Genomic DNA, 23,072 nt, shown 5'->3' on the forward strand with positions numbered 1-23,072 from the left:
CATCTCTAGGGGTTCAAAATAGAAAGTTACTTTTTGTGACATACATATTCTTTATGGACATAGGACTATAACAAAAGGATATGAAATTATAGCGAGATTTGCGGTTTAAGTTCATAATATCCATAAAAATCATTGGTATTTGATGAATGACGGACTGTTATAATATTCTATATAATTATGTGTTTGTATGTGTTTGTATGTTTGAAAAGGAAAATGCACAATTCCAGCATTATAGGAGGTGGCTTGTAACGGGGTCGCTCGGGGTAGAAGCGGCACCCAGCCGATGCCTGCGGGGAGGAACGGCCCTTACTGAGCTTTCAAAACCTTGAATAATACAAGAACAGAATGAAGCGTCTCGTTTCACAACCACCACGGAGTTTAAATTGTAACTTTTTTTTTTGTCTTTTCTTGAAAATTATCACTACAAAGAGATTCTGACAGATCTATTAAATGTCTGGATTGATAATCGCCACATTTTCAACTTTATGTTCGAAGTGAGTATGGGGATGAAAAAGTCGCCTTGAATATAAGAAAAGAAAAAAAACTTAAAGTGGGCAATAATAACATGCGTTTATCATGCTTAATAACCACTGCAGCAACGTAATGCATGATGGGAATTGCAGTCTCATGACTCTTTTACAGCAACTGTTGTTAGCTTGTGAACCCCGCTAGGTGTAGAAGGTGGGAATGGCATATGACAAGTAAAAGCTATTGCGCTGTATACAAAGTCCTCTTCTACAGCCAATGAGCTCTCCGAAACTCTTCTAATGAATGCACGCTAATTATCTTGTGTTTTCTTGGCCCGCCTAAACGCGATTAGCCCCGATAGACGGATGCGTACAAACGGAGGGCTTGTGAAGAGTGAATTTGACACTTTAGCTATGCTGGAGTGAAGTGTGGATAAAAGGATTGATTATGTGACATTGTAAACTACAGGATACATTTACTGCCCCTCAGAGCCTTGCTGTTTTCCATTGGAAGTACTGCTTGTTCTAAGCTCTGCAGACTAAATTCCTGCGTTAACCCTTTAGGCGTCTGGTTGCGGCAAGCGGGCGGTATATTTATATTCTCCTTACGGAATATCGCTGTGGCTTGGTTTCTGGAAGCTCTAAGCTGCAGCCGTTTGGATGGTGCTTCGCGGAGTGTCCGGATTACACAGGTCTCTGCTAGCGGTATGTCTGACGCAAACCTGCTTTATAACACGGTGGGTTTGGATGGTGCTGAAAAGTAACGTTAACAGGTGGCCATCTAGTACGAAAAGTGTAAGGACTGGCGGCCTATTGTGTTCTTTTTCTGACGTTATTTTACCTTTGCAGACCATTGATGAATAGAATAGGCATGTATATAATATAATCTTGCTCAACACACCCGCCCCAAATTTCCTATTCTTCCTTAACCGAACGATTCCGCCTGATGGCGCGGTAAAACGTTTTCAGAGGTCATCGCAGTGAGGGTATTTAAACATCCATGGGATAGACATATGGCATCTGACAAGACCAAGGGACCGATCGAGAGTCTTTACGGTGGGACCAGACGGGCAGAATGGGTTTATCTGCCGTTTCCATGTTATTATTTATACAAATTAAGTAATGCTGGGTTTGTTCTAACCAGCAAACCGTTGATTTGTTTTTATGTTCAGGAGCCCAACATACAAAAATAGTTGTGGAGCTTTTCAAAGTCTACCCATGGTTGCCTAGATTCTCCAGCCATGTAATACTAGTAACATATCAGATATTTATTACATGTTAGTAGGTATTTGTGGCTACTTTTAAACAGGACTTGTCACCTAAAACGTGCGTTTAACACTTTCAGTTGCTGTCAGTCTCTTGTTGGGGGGTCTTTAATACTAGGTGATGGTTATATTGGGACGAGATAAAACTTAAGCTTTTGGGACCACAGATATACCTAATTTTAATAATAATAAAGGTTTAAAACTTTCGATCCAGCCTAAATGCTCCTTATCGGCATCCCTGATGTTTCTGCCACTGGATCACCGATATACCCGGGGAACTCCTTCACGCTTCATGATCTATTTGCCCTAGAAATACATTTTATGCAGATGATCTTGCTGGGGGTTTTCTCTGTGTAAATAATTTGTTCGCTTCTCTAGCCAAGGTGTATCGCGTTCTAATTACGTTGAAGGGCAGCTCGCTGAGGATGTGTGGCATTCCTGTAAAGGTTAAATCAATAATAAAAAGAAAAAAAATGGAGTTGGCCGCGTTCCTAAGCATGGCTAGAACAGGTAGGCCGTTGTTTAATTTCCGCACGGATTTCTGCATCAGATCATTACACAGAAGTAAAAAAGAATTTGCTCGAGTTTCCTTAGCATATTCGAGAACGGTACACATATATATATATATATATATATATATATATATATATATATTTATTCTAGGAGATGCTATCAGTTATGATGTGGGGGGGGGTGTAGGTAAAGGGGTGCGATTGATATATCCTTTAGGACTCTAGAAAAATAACGCTTCCTTGCAAAAAAGCATTAGCTGTTCATAGGCGTCTCGCACGTTGACGTGAAAGGTTTATAATACCTAAATCTTTTTCAATATTTTTTAATTTTTTTTTCTCCCACCATTTTCAAAAAGGGATTTTTTAATAAGAAGACTCTCTGCTCAGGTATGTAACCTAATAATAATAGTAAAAAAATATAATATATATGCCAGAATGAATATGGGAAAACGACTAACTAATGCTGATGGAATGTACGGCTAACACGAAAAACGTATTTCACTTTCTAAGTTCGGTTGGAAATTGATAGAACGCAGAGGAGCGATGTCCGTCGAGCGATAATAAAAAGCCTCAGAATGTAACGCTGTTCTCCTTCGTATTAATCCAATATGTGCATTGAAGCTAAGATTTCATTGCACTCTTACACCTTGGCGTATAAGATTTACACCCCTAAAGGGTTTTTAATGTGAACGTATTTATGGGATTCCCACCCCCAACTTTTCCTTTTTAATAAGCTTCTCTCGCACAGTAGACGCACATGCTGGAGAGAGAGAAAAAAACCCTGAAATGATTTCCAAGTGACACCTCGCATCGAGCATGTTGATTTAATATTTTCAATATCTAGCGTTTCTGTTTCAGTTGACTGAATTACTGCTTTCAGTGTTGTTTCTGGCACTTTCAAGGACCGGTTGATACATATATGCATTTTTTTTTTAAATGTAACCTAAAATAAACTTCTTTTTATGTTAAAGAAGTTTGTAAAGCATCAGAAAGGTGGCTGCTTCCCCGCTGCCTTCTGTAAATCAGAGCTATGTTTTATGATTTACAGGTTAACGCCTTCGGGGACGCGTCTGTACCAGGTATTGGATTTAACTTTTAGTTTTGCAGGTATTATTTTGCCAGTAGGTGATTACCCCCCTCCCCCACATCTCGTTCTTGTAGTTTTTACAATATAGAAGCACATTCAGCGCTTAGTTAGTGGTGAAGATAGAGGAGTATTATTGGGGCCACGTTGAGAGCCCCAATGGCACCCACCATTTTTTTTCCGAGTCTGTATTATCATTCCTAGGCACTTTATGCAAGTTAACTGCCGTTAAATGTATAGAATTCCTTTTTTTGGAACTAAACGTTCTGGCTAATGTAAAATGGCAGTGCTTTTTGTTTTCATTTTAACCAAAGAAACACATTTATTTTCTTTGTTTTCCTCTATATATATATAATTCTAACCAAACAATACTAGACAAGAATGACGGTAACTTGTTAACTACAGCTTTGTAAAGTCATTCTTATTCAACATTTTTATGTACATTCTTTTGGAATTAAAATAACACATTATTATTGATTTTATAGCGCCATCATATTCTGTAGTGCTGTACCATGGGTAAACAAGGCCCCCCTCACCTGTTTCTGTATGTCAAATTATGTTTACTTCTTATGTCCTATCTACCCATTGTACAGTGCTACGGAATATGAAGGTGCTATAAAACAATACATAATAAGTAGTTCATCGCATAAACATTTGGACAGAAACAAAAGGTGAGCCCTGCTTGAGCTTACATGGTATTTTATTTTCACTCCTGTGTATCATAAAACTCCAGCAAAGAGTTTGCTTGTAAACGCTGTAGTTGAAGGAAAGCGCAGTCGAAGTTAGATGACCTTTTCTATTGGGGCAAAAGCTCAGAAAACTTTACATTTTACATACATTTCAAATTATCAGGGGAAGTATCTCGTGGAAAGCCGTACACGGTCCGTTCTTGTGTCAAAATGTATGCATGCAGTAATTATGCTTTATGTTCTACTACGTTCAATCAAGTGATCGCTCCAAGCAATCGTTTGGAATGTTTTTTGTTTTTTTTTGATTTCTTTGTGCATGCGTAAGTGTACACACACACACAATCACACAGTATGTATGTACACATATATACACATATATACACACAATCACACGTGAAAATTAAAAAAAAAAGCATGCATGCATGGCAGTGTTTTTATTATTTAGTACAAAAAATATTTTGATATTCAACGCGTTCTTTTGGTTTTCCCATTCATTTGTTCCCAATTACCAGTATTATAGAAAAATAAAGTGAGGTCATTTTAAAGGTTTATGGAATGATTCTTCCAAATAGGGCCTAAACAATAGCTATAATTATTAAACATCATCGTTTAGACTTAATTTTATGATTATTATTGTTCTAATACTCGAAGTATAAAAACAATGTTTTTCAGTTTTTGAAAAGTTTTGCCAATTCCCCAGTCTGTCTGGTAAATTAAACTCATGTGAAAGAGTTCTGCGCAAACACCAATAATATGGCTTCCTGAGACTGTTATGATTTGTGTTTGGTTGTAAAATACTTTTTATGTACTTATTTTTAGAAAATGAAAACCAAAATGACTGGGAATAGGCTTTTCATCTCTCCCTCCGTTTCACAGAATTATTTATATTATTTTTTCTAGTATTTTGTTTGTTTTTTTGCTTTTTTATTTTGTTTTGTCTATAATGCTGCAAAAATCAGTTTGCCACAGAAAACGATCTGCATTATTAAAAATCGTGTGTGCTGCTTTCTAACGTTCATGCACAGCACATATGTCTCTCCTTTACAGGAAAGCCATATTTTACGCAGTTTCCCGGCGTGGACACGCTACTGTGAAGTATGTATTGCATACATATTAAATTATCAGATAATTGTTGGATGGATGCTGTCTCCGCTTCTTCTATAGCCAAGTAATCTTCAGGGCATCAGGAAAATTGTTTTTAATGTGTATTGCAATACATGTATAAGATTAACAAAGCCTTATTATTCCTTATGGCTTACACAAAGACTTTATTTTATATATATATATATATATATATATATATTATTATATTTTTTAATTACATTTTTTTAAAGCACCAAGGAACAAGCACCTTAAGCGATAAAAGACTATGAAGTTTTGAATCGGGCAATGAATAGGATTTTTATTTTATTTTTTTATTATTTTATTATAAATGGTTTGTAGCTCATAGTAATGAGTGTTTAAAGAGACAGATATTTTTACTTATATCCTTTAAACCTCCTTCCAGCAATATAGCCTTGCTTATTTTTTTTATAGCTAATTATTCCTTTTAGGCTTCAAAATTTTAAATAAACTGGATACATGTATCTTAATCCAAAGAGGTTTGTATATTAAAACGTGGGAATAATAGTGTGTTGTTTTAGCAACTTTTAGTAAGTCGGATAAAAATCTACATATATGTTGCTTAATCAAATGAAAATAAAAAAACATATTTTGACTTTTTATAGTAATTGCATGGGTAACCATTTTAGTCCAATGGTTTAAATGCAGAAAATTATTTCAGTGTGATTTAACTTTTTTTGATACTCTAGTATCTAAACCTTTTTTTTCATGTTTTATTTTGTTTTTCTTCCTAGCACCAACCTACATTTTTACCAGTATGGGATGCTGGGTAGAAATATATTCCCACATAGTATTGTACAAGTAGAATTTAGAAAAAATAAATTTCTGCAAATAAGCCCTAGATAATGCCTGCGCGCACAAACGCCATCCCAACGGTTTTACATGAACATGCGTTCGTTGTTACCCAATACATTGGAGCGCTAGCAGTTTATACCACGCCGCTTGTCAATCATTAACGTATCATGTTCACAGCGCTCGCTTGCAGTACAAGCAGCGGATGAAAAGCCTAATTTAAAAGATAGACGTCTGAAAATGGACATTTCAACACAAGTCTGTGCCCAGACAAACACTTTTCCCCCCCTTTTTTCTACAGAATCCTGGCAGATTGGTTTTATGACTGTGTCTCGGTAATAAGAATTGCAAAAAAAAAAAGACTTTTGTAAAAAGTATTCTCAAATTATAATGGAATTATAAATATACGGTACATGTACATTGCACAGTAACTATTAAAAAGCCGAGCAGGGAGCAGAGAGGTTAAAACGGCTGTGAACTTGCGCATGGAGGGCAGCGCCGGCAGGGATAACGGCGTACGTATTGATGAAAAGGAAGCTTTGTGCAATAAAGCATATAGTTGCATTGTGGTCCGTGAAGCAGACCTCCTGCAGTCGCCACCCACGTTGAAATACCCATAACTGGGGTCTTATAAAGCCGGGCACGCTCTCTGAAAATATTTGCAGCCTCACGCCACTTGAATAGAAAGAAAATAACGATGCCGGGAGAAAACCAGCACACGGGGGCCGCGCTTTTGGCTCAGCCTGTATACACACACACACACAAGGAAAACAAGAAGGAGGTCGCACACAGGAGCTTTACCTCCCACCTCTCTCCAAAAAGGGTAGCTATTATTTTTATTGTGCGGGAGGGTTTGGGGAGCTATGAATGCCTACAAATTGCCCGGAGTTTACGTTAACCTCTTCGACACCAATATGGGGGGGGCAAACAACATTCCGCAAACCCATACGTTGCGTGCCCCCCTTCTGAACCAGAATATTTCCTTTTTATACGAATAGTTTAATGTATAATGCATAACGTATCCCCCTCTATTGCTAGGAGAACTATGTGGGAGTTGGAGATCCTCCAATGCTATGATCTTATGATAACTTTTTTTATATGGAGCTACCGATAATAAATGAGAAATATTATGCAGTGACAAGTTCTTGCGTGTGTTATCAGCGTATTTGTTTGTTTTGTGTGCAAAGAATGGGCCTCTTCATTTTTTAGATTAAAATAAGACATAACCCAAATATTTTGGTGTTCTGCTAATTAACACTTTTTCCTAGTTTTGATCTTAACAGAGTACTGCGGCTTCTTCTCACTGTGCATGGGTAGGAAAGAATTATTAGTGAATAAGGCATTGAATTGTAACGGTGAACGTGTAGAATGAAGTAGATGGTGGGTGAAGTGTGAGGAGTCGGATATCCTCTGTTAAGCGAGCCGAGCCGATCCATCTAATGTATCGGTTTGTCTTAGTATATGTATCGTATTAAGCGCTGCGTAAATTGTTGGCGCTATCTAAATACAAGATAATAATAATATTATACAGGGCCTATAGGTTTATCCGGTAAGGCAAGACATTTACTAAAGTCAGTCCCTATGAAGGCGAACGCCTCCTTTGGATGTAGAATGTATATTATATTGTTGGGTTAGTAATGCTTTGGCAGAGGTTCTCCTGGATTTTTGACGGGTATCAGTACATATTACTAAATACGTAATAATAAAATGCATAACCTGTCCGGAGCCGCCTCATATATTTACCTTACAGGATAACACGAAGGACCAAAGTGTGACAATATCCATTAAATATGTTGGGATGCATAAGGCAGGATTCGAAGCGCGAGGACTGAAGGCTGGTGATCAATGTGCCGGAAGGACTATGTTACAGGAGTAAAGTAGTTGATAGACGGAGAAGCCTTTCGGCGGCAACAATAGACTAATAATGGGGTTCTGCTTCCACTATTCATAAGTGAGAGTAACTAGATAAATCATGTAGGAATCAGGAGATTGTTCATCAATAGATGTCTGAATAATTAGAAGAAAAAGACCAGCAGTAGCCACTCTGTGTATGTGTGTAGTTTGTGTGTAATTGTATGTGTGCATTTTGTGTGGACGCTATGCCGTATAAAAGAGCCATAGTCCAGCGTTTTTGTTCGTCGTTCCTTATTTGAAATGAATGTAACCTCTTCCCGGAGTTTTCTGGACACAGTAGCCACGGCTCCCACCGTCCCCGCTTTCCCCCTGCTTTTCCTTTTCACGGTTTAATGCCGTTCTCCTCAGCTATATAGCTTCCTTTGTTTTGGCACTTTACCCCATTAAATCCTATTACAGTTACCCTCGTTTTAACACCTCTTTATAACAGTTGAAATACTTGGCTTAAAGGATGTTTATACAGCGAACACAGGGTGGAGTGCAGTAAAGTCTCGGCGCTTTAATAGCCGTTCGTAATATCGCTGAGACCCAGGTAGGTAGCGATTAAAAAGGTGCCTTTTTTATTGAACGGCCGCGTTTCCACTCGCAGAAACCCGACGCCCGTCCCGTTATACTAATGACTTTTAAATCACTCCTTATACATGAGTAATATCAGCCATTATCAGGAAGACGTGATAATGACCGGCTGTATTTTCCGTGGACCTTTTTATCATGCTTCGCTAACTATGTTCTATATATATTTTTGTTCCTATGGATTTGTAAGGGTTTTGCTGGGTATTACACGCATAGCAGCTACTTCTACCATAAAGTCATTACAGGCAGCTTTCATATTAGAAGCTGAAATATTATCCGGCCCATGCAAGGGGGGGGGGACTCCCCAACTTGTGGCGTCTAGAATTTTTGGATAATAACGAATGCAGTTTGCTGAGATTTTCAGACCTACTTGCTATTTTTGGAGTAGAAAGTGTCTTTTTAATTTAAAATATGATCGTTTATTAGGATTTATTAAAATATCAGTTTGTTTATAGGGGTTTGACGATCTCCCTCTCTCATCCAGTTCTTAAAGAAGCCGATATGATTGAGGCTTTACAGCCTGGGTGGCCAACTCACCCCCTCCCCAGCTGCTAATGATGTGCAACTCCCAGTACATGCAGCCAGAGATTTATTTTTTGTATTTGAAGCACACAAAAATATTATATGAGTGATATAGTTCTTGGAATATGTGACAGAGGACCATTTTCTCTCGTACAGTCACAATGATCTCATAAATTGGTTAATATCCATAAAAGAGTAAATAGCCATCTTTTTTTATTTTTCTTTTATTGTTTTCCCAGACTTCTCTTATATGAGTAATGTTGCTTTCAAAACAAGATCATTGTTCTTATTTAAAGCTCTATTTAAACAAATAGAACTGTTTTTATGTCATGTAAAGAGGGCACTGAAAATCTCGATGTAGTCCTGTTTAAAAGCAGACTGGCTGCTTCCCGGGAATTTTCTTCTCCCAATTGTAACACAGTAATTTCTGGAGACAGTGCGCTGCCTGCAGATTATTTCATTTGATTTGGCTAAAGGTTGTTGATTTTATACAGTTATCTATGCGGATGACCTTTAGAATTAGTGTAATAAGCCTTGATGATTGTAACCATTCTTTTTTTTTTTTTTTCTTTTTCTTTCTTAAATGTAGTCGAACAATGAAAGGCTGTTTCATCGGCAGCCGCCGTGTCTTTCTCCTTTTTAAAACCACAAAGTGGATTCAGATATAAGATATCTGACCTAGACGGATAAGTAAACAATGGTTTGGCACAATTATGGCGCAAGTGAAGTCATGGAGGAGAGAAATAAGTTTGCGTTTAACTCCTTGAGTCGTCTAATAGAATAGACAATACTTATCCAATATAGTAAGGATACTTTATTTTCCATGAGTTAATGAAAAAAAAATAATATATTTTTATTATTGGTACACTTGCAATTGTTCACCTGTGTGTGTGTGTATGTATGTATGTATATGTGTGTGTGTGTATATATATATATATATATATATATATATATATATATATATATATATATATATATATATATATATATATTTTTTTTTTTTTTTTTTTTAATTTGCTTCCAAACACTAGAGTTCTTTATTCTGTTTCTCTATTCTTTCACAATAAATATCAATTTAGTGGTACTTTGTCTTTGAAAATGACATAAAAGGTCTGTTGACAATACAATTATTACCAAATCGTACCTTCATCTTCATATTTGTAGGTAGCCGAGTGACCCATCGAGGTCTACTAACGGTCCAAACTCAGCTCTGATTTCCCCAACGACCTTGCCTTGTTTTTTTTTCACTGATGTCTACCTGGTTGCATCTTTTGGAGGACCTGTTCGTTTACTCCCTCTGTTCCCTTGGTTTGCAGGACTCAATATATATTTTAACAATTTATTATATGTTTAGTGTCTATAATTAAACTGGTGGTTTGGGCATAAAGTCCGGTTCTAATATACGGGGAAGAAAGAAACGGTATAATTATTTATAAGGCTTACATATTAAACATTTCATTAAAAATAACAGATCTTTATGGCACTTCTAAGTCTGTTATATACTGAACGTTCCATGATTTATAGTAACATTTAATACGTTCCCAGTTGTATTCTTGCTTGGCCTTTGCAATATTTCACTAAATGCTATACATCTCTTGCTCTCTTCCCAACCCAAAGCAACATAAATATCAAGTAAGAATAAATCTTTCAAAACATCAAATATGGCACATGTTGCACCCCTTAGATTACTTCATACAACTCGACTATCGTGTTGCGTGAAACCCACCGGCTTCAAAAGGGGTTTTATTTTCACATTGTGGTTGGAAGAGGGATTTTGGTGAAGCAGCCCAAGCCGCTACCAAGACACATTGTGGGAAATAAAAGTGTAAACGGAGTGACCGGTCGCTCGCTGCGAAGCCGAATAAAACGGCGACCCTGCACGGGGTGTCTGCGCGGGTCACCCGCCGCTCCCCGGGGTCATAACGCTAATTAATAAATCAGCTTGTGGCTATACAGATACACGGCAACACAAAAAGGTGGGAAAAAAACCATTTCAGACACGCGTGTTTATATTTATTGAATTGGTAACCCTTAATTGTACGACGTTCTAATTATGCTCAAGACTCAGACGCACCAGTTAAATGTATAAAGCGAAGACACTTCTATACGTTCATCATCTGTTTATGATCTTTAATTTTTTTTTAATTAAAAAAAAATACTTGTTTCATTGTGAAACATTGAGATCCATGTTTAAAGATTTATTTTTTAAGGGTTCCGTCAAAAAATGAAAAAAAAAAAATGAAATCTGTAACCCTTTGCTGACCTTCCGCTGCACATTTATATCTTTACAATGTAGGGGAAAAAATTTTTGCGCACGACTGGGTCTGGCTGCGAGGATCGATTACTGTGTTTTATATGCAACGTGAAAGCGAAGTTATGGAAGGAGGGATTTGTGCTGAAAAACCAATACATGAAAGGTCCGTCAATATAGATCAATATGAGACGGAGAACAAGCTACTGCTCGCTATAAAAGTATAGGGCTCGCGGCCACCTGCTTCCCCTATCCCCCAGACGACACTCAAAAACAGGGCGGATATTTGTACCAACATTCGTACGACATCCCCATTGCCACCGTACCAGTTTTGTTGGGTGGACATCATCTATGCAGAAGCAGGCTTGTTTTCAGTCTATTTGAGAGGCTGTAATATGTTCAGGACCTGGTCAATACAACGAGGGAATCTAAACCCGTGGCTACTCTGCGTATGACAAGTTCATTAACTGATCGATAATTAAGAAAAAATGGGCAGACTAGATAGATTGACTGATCCTTATCTGCCGTCCAATTCTCTGTTTATAGTTATTGTTATTGAATTGAATAGTTACTGCGCAGCGTTTAGTCCGCAAAAAAAAAAAGGATCATGGTTAAATCCGCTGCCTAAATGCCAGGGGGCTTGTACTAACGCTCGGGGTACGCAAATATCTTCTAATGCTGCTCATGATAAATTAAACGCATGCTTTACACCTGTCGTTTTGCAGATATAATAGAGCCTTTTGAGCCTGATGTTACGGCATTACCTGCATTTCACAATCTCTGGAGGTCACAATATTACATACATTAAACATACAGCGTTTTTGAATGGTTCCCCCGCCTCTCGTCTGTGAAACAATAGTGATAGCATCCCTAGGCTCATTGACACTCGAATATAACAGCGTAATAACCAGTTATGGCATGATGGCTCCTCGTTCACCCGAAGATAGATAGATATATATCATATTTTATATATGTCGTGGTAAAAGTTATATACACTGGAGACTGTTCTGTAGGTCACTATCCTACGGTGCGTATGGAATGTACTAGTGAATGTTAAAATGGATATTTAGTTGTATATTAATTCTAGATCCCCCCCCACCTCCCAAATCTCTGTAATCGCTGTGAAGGTGACAGCCGCTTTGCAGCCCTTCTCTCCTCGTTTACGTTATCCTGGGGTGAACCGTTTAGCTTCTTGAGTAGCGAGGCTTCTATTTATTTGTAGAAGAAACCATGTTTTTTAAAGGAAGGTTACGTTCTCTGCTCCCTGACTGATTATCTCGGAGCCTGTCTGTAGTCGTCTCGAAGGATTCTGGGAAATAGATGCGTTCTAATAATTTATATTATTGCTAATCTGGCAGTCTGCGCATGCACAGGTAAGACGGTTATAACGGTATACTAATGTAATACGTATTATCACCTGAGACACCATATTAAAGAATTTAAATCATTGCGCTTATCAAAATTAAAAGCACGGGTCATTTCTTAATTATATCCCTCTTTTACAGGAAATAAATTAATGTGTTTTTTTGGCCATAACAATATCAAAATATACTTTTCTGGTAGGCAGGGGGAGTAGATTGTAAATTGAAGGTTTGATAATATGGTCTGGCGTAGCAGAGCACCTTTTGAATGCGCCGTTGACTTAAATTCCGTCAATGTAGATTCGCCATCCGGAGAGTACATGAGGCCACCTGTCCAAATTGTCACGCATTTAATGCTAAAGGTAAATATCGTGTTTTTTGTATGAAATATTGTAACTTTATAAGAAGTCATTTCAAGATAAGTAATTTAATTTGTGAAGAAGAGGGTTTAAGGTAGATCTCAAACAGTGTATTCATCTCGTGTAAATAGGATCAATTCAGATGCCATAAGCTGTACTAGTGAGAGCGGATGATGTTTCACGAGGAAATAGGCGGCCATTTATCGGTGTAAAGTATTTGTTGTCATTCTGTAGTTTAGTGTGATTATTTGGGACATCAGAACGATTAAAGTGGTTAAAGATACATCTATGTCTGCGTGTGTACTAAGTATCAGATCATGAATTTGTGTAATACGGCTCTTTCTCAGGGTCTTCCTCACCTTTATTTGTACCCCTTGTTCTGATTATGTTACAGCTAAGCAGTCATTGACGGCGCTATATAAATTCTGTGTATTTACAATCACAAAATATCTAAATGGTTTTATCTAATGATGATTTTCCTCATTAATAAATGAGACATACAGTTGAAACACATTTGTCCTGAGCGTTTCGTCAGCATTTTAACAATGTGTAGTCCATTATCGGGTTTTAACCGTTATATGACTCAAACAGGCTACACGGCTATGATTTGTTAATCAACAGTATTGAAAATGCAACCAGAATTGCAGTTTATTTGAATCGTTAATATAAATGTACGCATCTCTTCCCCCGTATATTCAGGATTGCGTTTGACAGAGGGAGGGTTCTGAGTACAAATTCAACTGTTATGCCTTTAAGTCTTAGGAGCGTTGTAGTTCTCTTAGTGTTGGTTATTTATTTGAAACTATTGGTCTGGGGCTGAATGTTTTTTTTTTGTGTTTTTTTTTTATTTTATTTAAAATCAAAGTGACTTTTTTTTTTATTCTCATCTAGACATTTGAAAGGAGATATTCGAACATAATACATATTTTTGTATATTTTAAATGTAATGGATTTTGTGTTTGTGCGCTTGAAATATTCACTGAAAATGATTATTTTAATCAGTATTAGAAATACAATGTGTGTGTGTGTGTGTGTGTGTGTAAATAAAGTAAAAAAAATAAAAATTTGTGAGATAGAAATATATTTATATTATTACACACGCACACACTTGCTGATACAATATTTTAGGACCACCAAGGGCACAAAAATTAAAAACACATGGATTTTGAGACGGCAGAAAATGCTTGTAATTGCATAATGTAACTCAGAGGGTTTTCATTGAGAGGATTGATTTGTGAAAGATTCAATTGAATAAAGTTTAATTTTGCCGGCTCTGTAAAATTTTGGTCTTTTTTTTGGGGGGGGGGGTTTAAGATTGTCGCCGTCTGTCTCCCAATGTTAAAAAATATCATAATCAACATAAGTGTACTTTGTTCTGAAAGCCGGTAGACGACGGGCGCAGCGGAACGCAGAGCGATTTGTTTCTCAGTCGGAAAAGTCATTTGTTATCTTGAAATCTGAGTGTTTTATGTGGTAGGTAACACTGAGCAGCCAATTTGCATTAAGTGTTAGTTTTTATATAATATCCTCCTCAGCCGTGCTAAAATAGAGAGATTTGTATGTTTTTAAATGAAAATGTAATTTTAAACCAAGTCTTAAATGTGGGCATCTAATATTTCTTGGAGTGATTGTTGCTGTGTTTATAAAGAAACAGGATGTTTTGGAGCTTTAAATATCTTTATTTTTAGTATATATATATTTTATTTTAAATTATGCTGTAATAAAGAATTGCGCTGTATAATTATTATATTATGTTGTAATTTACTTGTAATGGAGAGGGGTTTTTTATTTTTGTAATAGTGCGAATAATTCAGGTTGCTGATATGTAATTATTTCTTCGGCTCGGACTCCGGCGTTCAGAAGGATACGTGTAGTTTAAATGGGACTTTGACAGTTTCACATTTTTAAAAGCTGGTGATTTAATATATTGATTTCCTGTTAAAATATACCTAAATGCCACAGAAATAAAAGTGTAGGTTTTTTTGGGGGGGGCGTTCTACGCAACTTGTTAAAAATATGCAATGAATATAAAAGCTTTCGTATGTAACGTTTCCTATCTAATCTCTTTCCTACTGTTAGGGACGTCTAAACCGTTTTGTTTAATCGTATGTTTTACTCCGTGTCGGGCAGGTGAACAAGCAATGCAAGGGTTAAAGGTGAGGGGGGGGAAGAACCCTAAAACTTAAAGCCTGTGTATGCTGTTCGATGTAGTTTATCACCTTAAATATTTTCCCCGGCATTTGCATAACTTTTAACCCACTCATTGCCAGGGAAGCATAAAGCCGGTGATGAATATTCACATTTTCTGTCGGTCAAGGGCCGTTATATGGTCCTACATTATGTTAAGGTTTACAGTCTATGTATTATTTGATTCTTTACACAGCGAATGGTTACGTCTGTTCTGTGTACGGCAAGCTGGGTGAAAGCCGTTACGCCAATCTTTTAAGAAGTAGGCCCAACAATTAGCCAAATTGGTGTAACGAAAATAAACGGAGAGGCTGAGACTTAAAAGGCTGACAGACAGGAAAAATATACACCGGTCAGACTGGGACCCGTTAGGATTCGTTCTTACATCGGAATCCCAGGGCTTGTGAATTCCGCAAGATGGATTGTTACGCTTTACATGCGCCATGAATGTCTCATAACTAACGCTGTGATTACAAATGTCCGCAGGCCTTCTGATTGTGACTCGTTTACTTTTTTAATGTCTATTAGGTTAAGTTTTACCTAGAACACAATTTATGCGGGGACCTTGCATTGCATATCCTCCACTAGAACTCATCCTGTTAATAGAAGCCCCCTATTGTAGCAAACCCCCCGCTCCTTCGGTATCTATTAAGTGTGCTTCGTACTGACCCTCTAAAAGATGAATTAAATGATCAGCTCAGTAGTGTTATGATAATTCTAGCCAGCTGAATTTGTCCTAATCTCTTCTGGAAGTACGCGTAGAAAAAAAATCCCTATACATGTAAACTGTGTTTCCTCTTGTAAACACAGGGATAATGTGGTCTGGCTACCCTCGGTGCTCCGATCCGGTAACGCATTTCTTTTTTTTCCAAATACCGAGGGGCTACCTAGACTTCATGGGTCCGTTCTCATGGGGGGCCTACAAGTGACTGACATGTTTTCTTAGAAGCTCTGCTTACAGTCCCTGAAGGGGACATCAAATCCTACTCCCATCGTAGAAAGTTCTCCTTATTTTATCTTAACTTTACTGAAATCTTTATTATTATTATAAATTTTTTTTTCCCTTTTTAAAATTTTTTTTTTCTTAGGCATGTACCAATGGAACATATATCATAGTTCAGTTTTTTTGCACAACTGTGTAACCCTGACGTTGCTGTGACCGTAGCTGACTGTATTTAAATTTGCTCTAAGCCAGCCAATTGAAACGCAGTAGTAGGAGGGCCCGGAAAGGGTCTTTACCCACCAGGTATTCGTCTCCAAAGGGATCCGCGTGTTCCCCTCGCTTTTTTTTTTTAAATAAAGTTTATGTAGCATTTTTGTTTGAGAATCCAAGGGGGAAAAATACAAACGCCAATACCAACACGAGTGTCTCGTCATGGAGTGGATTCAGAAAATGCTGTAAGTGCTCTGTAGCAAGTAAGTCTGCCTAGCAGCGTCAAAAGATGATTCAGCCGGAATGAATACAGATCTGTCTCAATAACCCGTCAAAAAAAAATAAGAAGAAAACTCTGTTCAACTTTTTCCAAGCGTACAGGAACGTGGAACAATTCCCTGTTTAGACATTGTCTGTGTGAGTCCCATTAACCCTTCACTGATGTCTCAAGGGATCTGGAGCAGAAGCTGTATTCATTTCTGTAATATTTTGGCAGATTTTATGAATGGTACCTATGGGTATTCTAAAATTGCCTTTTTATGACTGATTGGTGCTTTTGAGTACAAAAAAGGGCATGTCCTATTAGTTCAATTGCACACACATTCCTATTATATATATATTTATTAGTAAATGTGTTTTATGTGTATTTCTACTGTTTGTATGGTTTTTTTCTTAAATTATATTTATAGTATTTCCTGCAGACATCTGTGTTTACTGCTTTAGAAAACAACCTCTTTTGGCGTAGGTTAGTTGCTGCTAGAGAAACGTCAATCTGATTTTATTTCTCCGTGTGACGGTACTCTGTAATTTATTGATGGAAACATTTTTGTTACAAGCGGAGTTGCATTATTGTAACGAGTCTATCGCAGCGTGTCCTCCGCACCTAGGAGCGCTTTACATACGTCTCTGTGCAAATCTTGCCAAGTAACAGCTCACTTCACAGTGCATCAAATAGCGTGATGTGTTTTAGGAGCGCTGCGGTTAAATCCTATTTTTCCTAATTTCCTTGAAACAGTTGGGTGCCTGGAAGTAGGAAGGGAATTTGAGTGAACTCACTGAAATGATTAGGTGAGTTAATAAACTCTGTGCTGTACATAACTCTACCTTCCCGGCCACTTGAATGCCTTTCCAGGTGCTTCACCCGGCGCATGTCGATCTCATTGCTATGTTTGGCAGTCAAGCTCCAGAGCATCTATTACAAGAGCGTGTTTATCTAGAGGAGTGGGGCATATGCTTTTATTTATTTTTGTGCATGTGTACAATAGAATTTAATGTTTTACTTCGAACGCCTTCATTTTTTTTGTATGCAGTTCTGTCCGTTTTAGTGCAGGTGGGTGTTTTTGGCCTGTAGTTTGTGGCGGCTGATGTGTGCCGGTCCCGTAAGTAAAGTGTATGTATATTCTAGCTCGTGTCTTATCTGTCACTTGTTCTTTCAAAGCTGTGCAGGTTAAGGCAAACGACCGTACTTAATAGGTACTTACCCCAAAAGTAGTTTTGCTGACATGGTGTCACCGAGCTGAAGAGGCTGTTTGACGCCATAGTCCACCGTAGCGTAATCTTGTCCGGTGGCCCCTCGAGAGCTTTTTTTTCTTTTCTTTTTTTATTTTGTACGTCCCGGCAGAAAATATCCCTGGATGCCTCAGACTGTAAATACAAACCATGGTCATTCAAGGCGCTTAGGTCTTTGATTCTCAGACTATACACATCGTCATATAAGCAGTCATTGCAAAAGAGAGGACAATGTGGCATCAGAAATTAACCCCAGCCCCCTTCCATGTCAAATAAAGAATAAGGGACCGTTATTACTTCATATAATGTGGTTTAAGAGCACTTACTGACAATGGTGGTCTTGAAGGCTGGTAGCGACCTGCGAAGATTAACCATTTAAAAACCAGAGGCTCCGCGCTGTCCTCCCGGAGAAAGTTTGCACCGCACTTGTGGTTCTGTGGTTGTTTGTGAGGCGAATGAAGCATTCACACAATCCAAAAAAGCAAAACCTTTAAAACTACTTTTTTTTTGCAAGCTACGTTAGTGGAGAGGCAGAATCATGTGGTTGATGACATCAGAGGCTCTCAAATTGGGACAGCCTTCTACTGTGGCTTTTCTCTCCCTCGCTTTTTCTTTTTTTTTTTTTTTGACAAAAGGATCGTGGTAAGGCCTTTCCTGGCATCCAGAAGGATATAGCTTTTTAATTTTTCTGACTCATGAGGAATTGGAGAGAGTACAAATACAGCAAAAATTCAAACTTGTGTTAAAGCATATGGAGCGCAGAAGTCGTACAATACTCTGTTGAAGGCTCTCCATGTCATTCTTCTCATTTCCTCACATCTTTTTCTTAGTTTATTATTGTCTCTATGAAAGTCAGCGGAACTGGCACGGCGTCTGCCTAATGTTTCTGAACATTCAGCAATGATTTATAATAAATTCCACTTTTTTTTTTGGAGGGTTGCATTCTGGATCTGTCTGCCTTGGATTTGCTAGATTGGACTCCCGGTTATTTCTTCGCTTCTTTTCTTCCTGTATACTGAGAATCTTTATTTATTCTCTACCTTTTTTTAAGGTTTGCTAGCTAACTACCGTACTTAGCCGCATTTATTGTATTATTGGCTGTCACAGAAGTGCTTGCTTGAAGATTCCTTTACAGAGTTTAAATCATGTCTGTCTACATGAGCTTTCCCACAGCAGACAGAGCTGTGGAAGCACCCAAATTACATTTAAAGATGTATCCCATTCACTTGGCACTTTTAGCATATATTTAAGTGTTTATATTATGACTTAGTCACTTACAGTTCTTAAATGGAATAGGCCTAGAGAGGTATTGATCTATGAATTTAACCTAGCTTAGGATAAGTAAATTGTTTCTGCCGTTATTTGGATAATTAAGAATTTTCCGAACTAGGTGGCTGTCTTTTTAGAAAAAAAATGTAAAAGCAAGATTTTCTAAGTCGAAAAGAATTTTGTACCCAGTGCCTAGCACATCAACTGTACCAAAGTAAGCAAATATTCATTGCTTGATCTGTGAATCACTTTTTCGTCTCTGTCGTAAATTAAGATGTGTTTAATATTGGGCCAATTGGAAACCAGAATTTAGTGGAATGGCAAATAGGAAGGAACATGCTGCTGGGTGGGAGGAAAGTGCCAGGAGGTAATAAAGACTGCATGGCAAATTGGATGATGTAGTTAGAATGATGGTTTAATCAGGTAGACTCATCTACAATATTAATAGCCTTTGTAGTACCTAAATAACATTTTAAAAGGCGCTTTTCTACTTAGACCAGACATTAATGGTATGGTCCACCTACTGAGTTTAACACTTTTGTGTAAAAAAAAAAAAAAAAAAAAAAAAAAAAAAAAAAAAATATTAAATAAACAAAATAAAAAAGCTTGCAATTACATCTTTGGACGATGAGTTGTTTTTTTTAAAATTAAATATCTGTTGCAGCAACCTATTAGTTCCTGGCAAAAAAAAATGTGAACGAGGCATTTCACATAATTAAAGATTATTTTTTTTTCTTTTCTGGGAAGAGTTTGGGCATTTAGTAGTACTAGGAATGAGGATCCGAATGCCGCGTCTGTATTCAGCAGAGAAGTTGAAATAGCACTGTTGAAAATGTGTTCTCCTGGAGTTTCTCCAATGCTTCAGTGTTCCTTACCACCATTTTTAAAGCCCCAACATGTATATGTTCATTTAATGAATGACATAGTTTTGTACATTTTTATTTTTTTTGTAATAGAATTAATTGTATGCAGGACATCAGGGAAAATATCCAACGCAGGTCAACTTTTGCCAGCTTTGGTTTTATGCACAATTAGGTCTTTCCTCCTGGTCTGGACATTGGAATAACTAGTCCTGAATGTGTATTTATACAATTATAGAATCTCTTCTACCACATCCTTATACCAATACACATGCACAAATTCGCCCCCACATCTTCACGGTGTCCGGCAATTTTCTCCTTTGTTGATCTGGGCTATTAAATATGTGCTGCCTACTCGGATGTAAAACACCCACCATTAGTGTCTGACCCATGCCTAGATTTTCTCCCAAATCCTCTTCGTCGTCCTGCTGAATCCTGTGTATTTTTAAAAACTAGATCCTTGCAGACGCTCTTGTCCTCTACCGTCCCGCTGAGAGGAACCATTGTCCTTCTGTGTGTTCCGCAGATTTTATCCATCCAGTGTTAATTATGGAATTCAGTCGGCGTTGTGTTTGTAGCTTCTTGCATATGATATAGAATGCATCAGATTTTCCCCTCGGTTACGGAGTTTCTTTTCTCTTCCTTGTAAAACATGTAATCTGCACTTAATTATCAAAAATGTCAGCTTGTCTTCCAATGCCTTTCTTGAATTTCAAGTTTCCCCTGCCATCATGTCTTCGCTGTTATATTTTTGTTGGTACATCACTTCATTTATTGTGTACTTTGTAGAGCACTGTGCGAACAGTTGGTATACAGTGGAACTCATTAATCTTACTATAAAAAACGTGTAACACAGCAGCCACTAGCATGTTTCAGGACATACAAACAATTATCTTGTTCCATTGGTTTCAAGATTAGGTTAACCACAAGGCACTTGTCTTGGGCCCCTTGATGAATGAGTGAGCCGGCCAGGAGCCACGGCTACAAGTAATTCCAAGTGTTTTTGGGAATATATATATCTACTATTGGTGCAATATGTGTTTTATGACAAAAGTGTTTTATGACTCTGGGTATAGGTTATCTACTTACACTTATGGTTGTTTCTAGTAATTGCTGTATGCCCCTGTAATATGTCTAAGGTCTCAAATTTTGATTAGTCTACTTGTTGACCTCAGGGATGTCTCTTTGAAAGGAATGGTACCCCTTATCTCTTGGGGACAAGTGTTTAATTATATTTTAATATTTAATTTTTTTGAAGAGAGAAGCAAGAGAGACTGTAATCCACCAGCGGGGCTTATCAGAGGTCTTAGGAAGGTCTGGATAGACCTTTTTCTTTTAATGTTTCAGACATTCTCTGTTATCCTGATGTAATCGGCTCTAGCGCCAAGCTTTGTTACACTGAATTTGTCAGCAGATAGCTTGATGCGTTCCCTCAAGTACATGAACAGATTAATCTAATAAAATACTGAGAATCTTTCTGTTAAGTGCTCATCCGCTTTTCTTTAAATTAAGTAGATGGCCAACTGTTTACCCAGAGCTTCATGCGATACATATATTCAAGACTAGAATTGACAGACTTAGACAAACTGATACATTAGGTGAAGATGCTTGCAATGCAAGCTTGCAAACTAGAGGCAATGGGGTGAGGAAAAACATAGGGAACAGAGGTAGTAAGAGGTAGTGTGGGGTGTATCAGTGACGGGGAAGTTATGGTGCGGCTTCTCTGAAGAAGTGGATTTTGAGATGTTTCTTGAATGTTGGCAGGGAGGGTGAAAGCTGGAGGTTTGGTGGAGGTCGGTTCCAGATATATGGGGGAGGAGAGCCTTAGCCCATGGGTAGAATGTAAAGATCAAATAGGGGAGTACTTGTTTGAGGGCAGAAATGTAGGAAGGAGTGGTGTTATGGAGGTCATTATATGTTACTTATAAGGCAAAAGTAACCATTTAATTAACCACGTCATGATGGACATACTATTATGTCTTACAAAAACTGGTCTAGATGACCAAGGATGTAATAGTACGCCCTATGTTTTTGCACCGGCTAGGGACGTTTCCCTGCCAGTACACGGATAAACAAGCTGTCAGCCTCCCATGGGCTAATACTCTCCACCTCGCTTATCACTGCCTCCTTTTCACATCTACAAGATTTCACTTGGGGTCCCCCATATCTCTTTGAACCGACCTCCACCGAACCTCCAGCTTTTACCCTCCCTCCCAACATGTATCTCCAAACCCACTTCTTCTGAGAAGCCGCACCATAACTTCCCTTTCACTAATACAACCTCCACACTCCCTCTTACCTTTCTCTGTTCCCTATGTCTGTCCTCACCCCATTCCCTCTAGATTGTAAGCTTGCATTCCGAGCCTCTTCACCTAATGGATCGGTTTGTCTTAGTCTGTCAATTCTAGTCTTGTGATACCCCTTGAATATATGTATTGTATGAATCGCTGCGTAAATTGTCTAGATGCTGGCTGAGCAAAGTTATGTGCCTCCAGAAACCTTGAGATTGGAAAGCGGAACATGGTTTCTCGACTAACATTGCCTGTCCATGGCACTGGGGCTGAAGTAGCCTACAGTAAGTGTTACGCTATTTCCAGCTTCCAGTGCTTCAATCAACTGGTCCTTACCTGGAGAATTAAGTAATTAAGTAGACATAACCGTACCAGCCTGCATACAGAATCAGAAGAGCAAAAATGAAAATGTTCCATAGAGTTGAGTATTACGTCTTTGTAGAATGTATTTGCAGTCATAAGAGTAAATATGATGGAGTTGATTGGCGCTTTTATGGAGGAGACTTGGAGGAAATTTAAGGTTAAGCAGGGAAGGGAAAAAGGGAGCTCAGGACTTGTTTTACCCCCTTTTCTTAGCAATTACTTTGTCATCTTTATAGAATGCGTCTTTTTTGTAGCAATGACTCTTATGGTGTGAGGGGGCTAAAATGGTTTTACTCATGTTACGATAGTTTTATCAGTAGGCTTGTTTCTCATTCACTACTGTTTATGCTCCCTGGTCTGTACATGGTATGTGTATCTAACACGTGATATATGTACACGCGTCTCAAGGATATAGTTGTACAGTAAGATGATTTTACTTTAGTCAAAACAGTGTTCTAAATTGCTATGTAAGAGTACGCTAGACTTTAATAATAGTTCATTAGTGTCTGGGTTTAAGTCTCATGTGTTA

The 23,072-nt window shown here is 37.9% G+C and overlaps 2 protein-coding genes across 2 annotated transcripts in view; one reads left to right on the forward strand and one right to left on the reverse strand.

Annotated features, from left to right (window-relative positions):
• Positions 1 to 18,533, reverse strand: part of RUNX2 (RUNX family transcription factor 2) — an 89,464-nt gene extending 70,931 nt beyond the window's left edge. Inside the window, exons 1-2 of the mRNA XM_053458477.1 lie at positions 18,087 to 18,533; positions 17,733 to 17,895 (exon numbers count right to left, since the gene is read on the reverse strand). Coding sequence (XP_053314452.1) covers positions 17,733 to 17,895; positions 18,087 to 18,224 — 301 coding nt within the window. The 5' untranslated portion in view covers positions 18,225 to 18,533. The remainder of the gene's footprint in view (positions 1 to 17,732; positions 17,896 to 18,086) is intronic.
• Positions 1 to 23,072, forward strand: part of SUPT3H (SPT3 homolog, SAGA and STAGA complex component) — a 176,300-nt gene that overhangs the window by 13,703 nt on the left and 139,525 nt on the right. The gene's annotated exons all lie outside the window — the stretch shown is intronic.

The sequence above is a fragment of the Spea bombifrons genome, chromosome 3 (genome assembly GCF_027358695.1).
Source record: "Spea bombifrons isolate aSpeBom1 chromosome 3, aSpeBom1.2.pri, whole genome shotgun sequence".
Lineage (NCBI taxonomy): Eukaryota > Metazoa > Chordata > Amphibia > Anura > Pelobatidae > Spea > Spea bombifrons.